The 2,871-nt window shown below is 45.6% G+C and overlaps 1 protein-coding gene across 1 annotated transcript in view; it reads left to right on the forward strand.

Annotated features, from left to right (window-relative positions):
- Nucleotides 1–343: 343 nt before the first annotated feature.
- The window catches only part of PROM1 (prominin 1), a 135,534-nt gene continuing 133,006 nt past the window's right edge, over nt 344–2,871 (forward strand). Inside the window, exon 1 of the mRNA XM_006884535.1 lies at nt 344–563. Coding sequence (XP_006884597.1) covers nt 344–563 — 220 coding nt within the window. The remainder of the gene's footprint in view (nt 564–2,871) is intronic.

Here is a 2,871-nt window from a genome sequence, read left to right on the forward strand (position 1 = left end):
CTCCAGCCCCTCCCCGCAGCTTTGGGGGTGGCCTTTTGCTAGTGTCCTGCCCCCGGGATTACAGAGGGACTTTCTTTAAGCTGTCTAGAGCAGTGTGGTGGAGGCACAGCCAGGTGACCGTTGCCCTTCTCTTTCTTGTCAGGAATGGTGCCTGAGGGAGTGACTGACCCCACTGGACAAGGCTGGTCCACACCCTTCACCGCATGACCACCCGGCCAGACAACTGAGCCCTTCCCAGCACGCCTCTGCTGCACCAGGACGCTGCCTTCTTTCTGGAAGCTTCCAGAGCCTCCGGGGCAGGGGGGCCCCTGCTCTCCCTCATGTTCTGGGGAGCTGGCTAGCCATGGCTCGTGTCGCCGGCTGCCTGCTGCTGCTGGGTCTGTGTGGGGAGACCCTGACTGCAGAGCCCCCTGCGTCCACACACAATGACGATGATTTAGACTTTGTCTTTCCTGCGGTCAGCTATGAGACAGGGGGCTCCCCCAGTTCGGGGCCCATTGGGGCACTCTTTGCGATGGTGCACACCTTCCTCCATGTGGTCCAGCCTCACGCCTTCCCTGAAGGTAAGTGCCCCGTTGAAAAGACCAGGCAGAAGAGGGTTGGTGGCAGAACCATACACAGCCATCATCTCTGCTGCTTAATGCAGCAATTTTCTATCTATGAGACAGTCACTGCGTAAGGTCTGGGGCTCCAGAACCATACACGCAGGAATGGGAAAGTGGAATCAGAGGCTAACTTTTACACCAGCTGAAATAGGCCTCCAGGGATGGAGTTTATAAGAAATGGACTCAAGCTATGTTGCTAGGCTGTTTTCCAAACCTTTTATCTTCTTCTCTTTCTGAGGTCCCCCTCTTCCACACACTCACCCTTCCCTCTTCTTTATGGTCAGGGCCAGGAATTATTCTAAATTAATGGTTGAAAGTAAAGGCTCAAGATGCAAATGATTCATCTTGAAATGAGGAGTTAATAATTACCTGGGACCTCTTCCCCGGGGCTAGTGCTTAACATTGAATGCTTCTCCTTCCTTCCACCCCAGTTTTCCTGTTGAGGTTTCGGAGGACAAAGGCCGGCAGACCTCCTGGGGTCTTACCCGGTTCACCTGTTTCCTCCCCCCCCCCCACAGTAGAGTCTGGGTGTGAGGAAGGGGTGGGGGTGGTGGCTTGCTAGAACTTTCTAGACAAAGTGCTCAGATATACATATTTTTTTTATACATAGTCCTGTCTGTCACTGTGGTGATTTTGCCTTTGTTGACTCTATTCATCTGCACCCCAGTGTTTTCAGGGTACATATGTACAAGGACAGAATTCTGAAGCAGAAATGATCATGGAATTTTATTTTATTTTATTTTGGGCTTCTCGGTTTGGCAGTCTAGATTTTTGATTGGCTTCGTGTTAGACTTAACTCTGGCTTGCTGTGGAAACTCTGAAAACTTGGGTTCTGTTGCTGATTCCCTAAAATTGTAAACTGTGTAGTAGTCTTTATAATTCTATAGCCAATCAGGTACTGTTTATAAGAGATTTATATGTGTGTGTGTGTGTGTGTGAGAGAGAGAGAGAGAGAGAGAGGGAGGCAGAGAAACACAGAGAGACAGACAGAGATAGATACACACAGAGAGAAAGGTGGTGGAAGTGTTTATACTTACTGAATTTCATTACTTGCTTGGCATTGGTTTGTTTTTCATGTTTATTGGTAATAGTTTAAGCAATTGAACAGAGTAAGTAGTTGTCACTTTTTGGTACGCTGAGTTCAGTGAGAGCAGAGACTCCAAGCCCTGATTCTGATGGAAGAGGATCCTGAACAAATCCAGTTGGTCGTCTGTGGCACCATCTGAAAGGTGAAACTGGGAAATAAAAGGCTAGATGCAGAAAAGAAACAGCATGTGTTAATGTTGAACAAACATACTCTTCTGGATAATTCTCTTTGTCAGTTTGGAGACTTTGCACAAACGTTATTGAACAGACAGATGCCTGCCAGTGAGCCTAGCCTTTTTTCCCTCTTTTACACCAAAGGCATACAATTCTGTTGCATAGTAGGAATCTGCAATGATGACGTCTTTGCAGAGACTAGGAAGGGAGCGACCTCTTCTAAGGCTATTGTGTAATTAGTTAATCCTGTAATCTCGTACCATATGTTAGGCCATTTTGCTTTCTCTAGATTTCACACATGGCCAGACTCCTCTGCAATTCCTTCTCAAGAGAGACCTGCAGTTTGAAAACCTTCTTTTGAATGGTCAGGCAAACTTTAGCTTCAGGCAGAACTTCCAGTGAATTGTCCGATGTTGAAGTCCGCCATCATCAGTCTAGGAGGCAGTGTCTGAAAATCCTAATGCAATTTGAAGGAGTTAGCCTACTTTCCCTCTGACCTGCATCAGTACTTATTCCTCAGAAGAGTTTCTAAAAGCTCAGCAGCAGATCTGAGAATTACTCTCCTCTATTTTATTAGTGACTGTGACGTTTTTAAATAGTTTAAAAAACACAAAATACACAGATGACACTAGAAAGTGTTTACACAAAGGTCACGTCTCCCTGGTGGTCAGAACCCACCTCCAGCTCTGGGGCCAAAAGATAAGGAATCAGTCTTGTCTTGTGCAATTTATAGCCCTGGAAACCCAGACAGCAATGAGGTCCTTTGGTGTTTTGGTTGTTGGCTTGCTTTTAGATTACACCATTTACGTTCTTTTGTCAAATTATGAGATTACTTAAATAATCTAGCCTTTTTGGCGACGTAAATGACACATACCAGACAGCTCAGGTTTTTCCACGAGGGCAAATGCATTTCATAAGTGCCAAAGCCATCTTAATTGGGGAGGAAAAGAGATTGAAATTTAAAAATATTTCAATGAAATATTTTATTTAAATATTTTAATTTAAC

This window comes from Elephantulus edwardii, unplaced genomic scaffold (assembly GCF_000299155.1).
Source record: "Elephantulus edwardii isolate Elephantulus edwardi_28Jun2011 unplaced genomic scaffold, EleEdw1.0 scaffold00035, whole genome shotgun sequence".
NCBI lineage: Eukaryota > Metazoa > Chordata > Mammalia > Macroscelidea > Macroscelididae > Elephantulus > Elephantulus edwardii.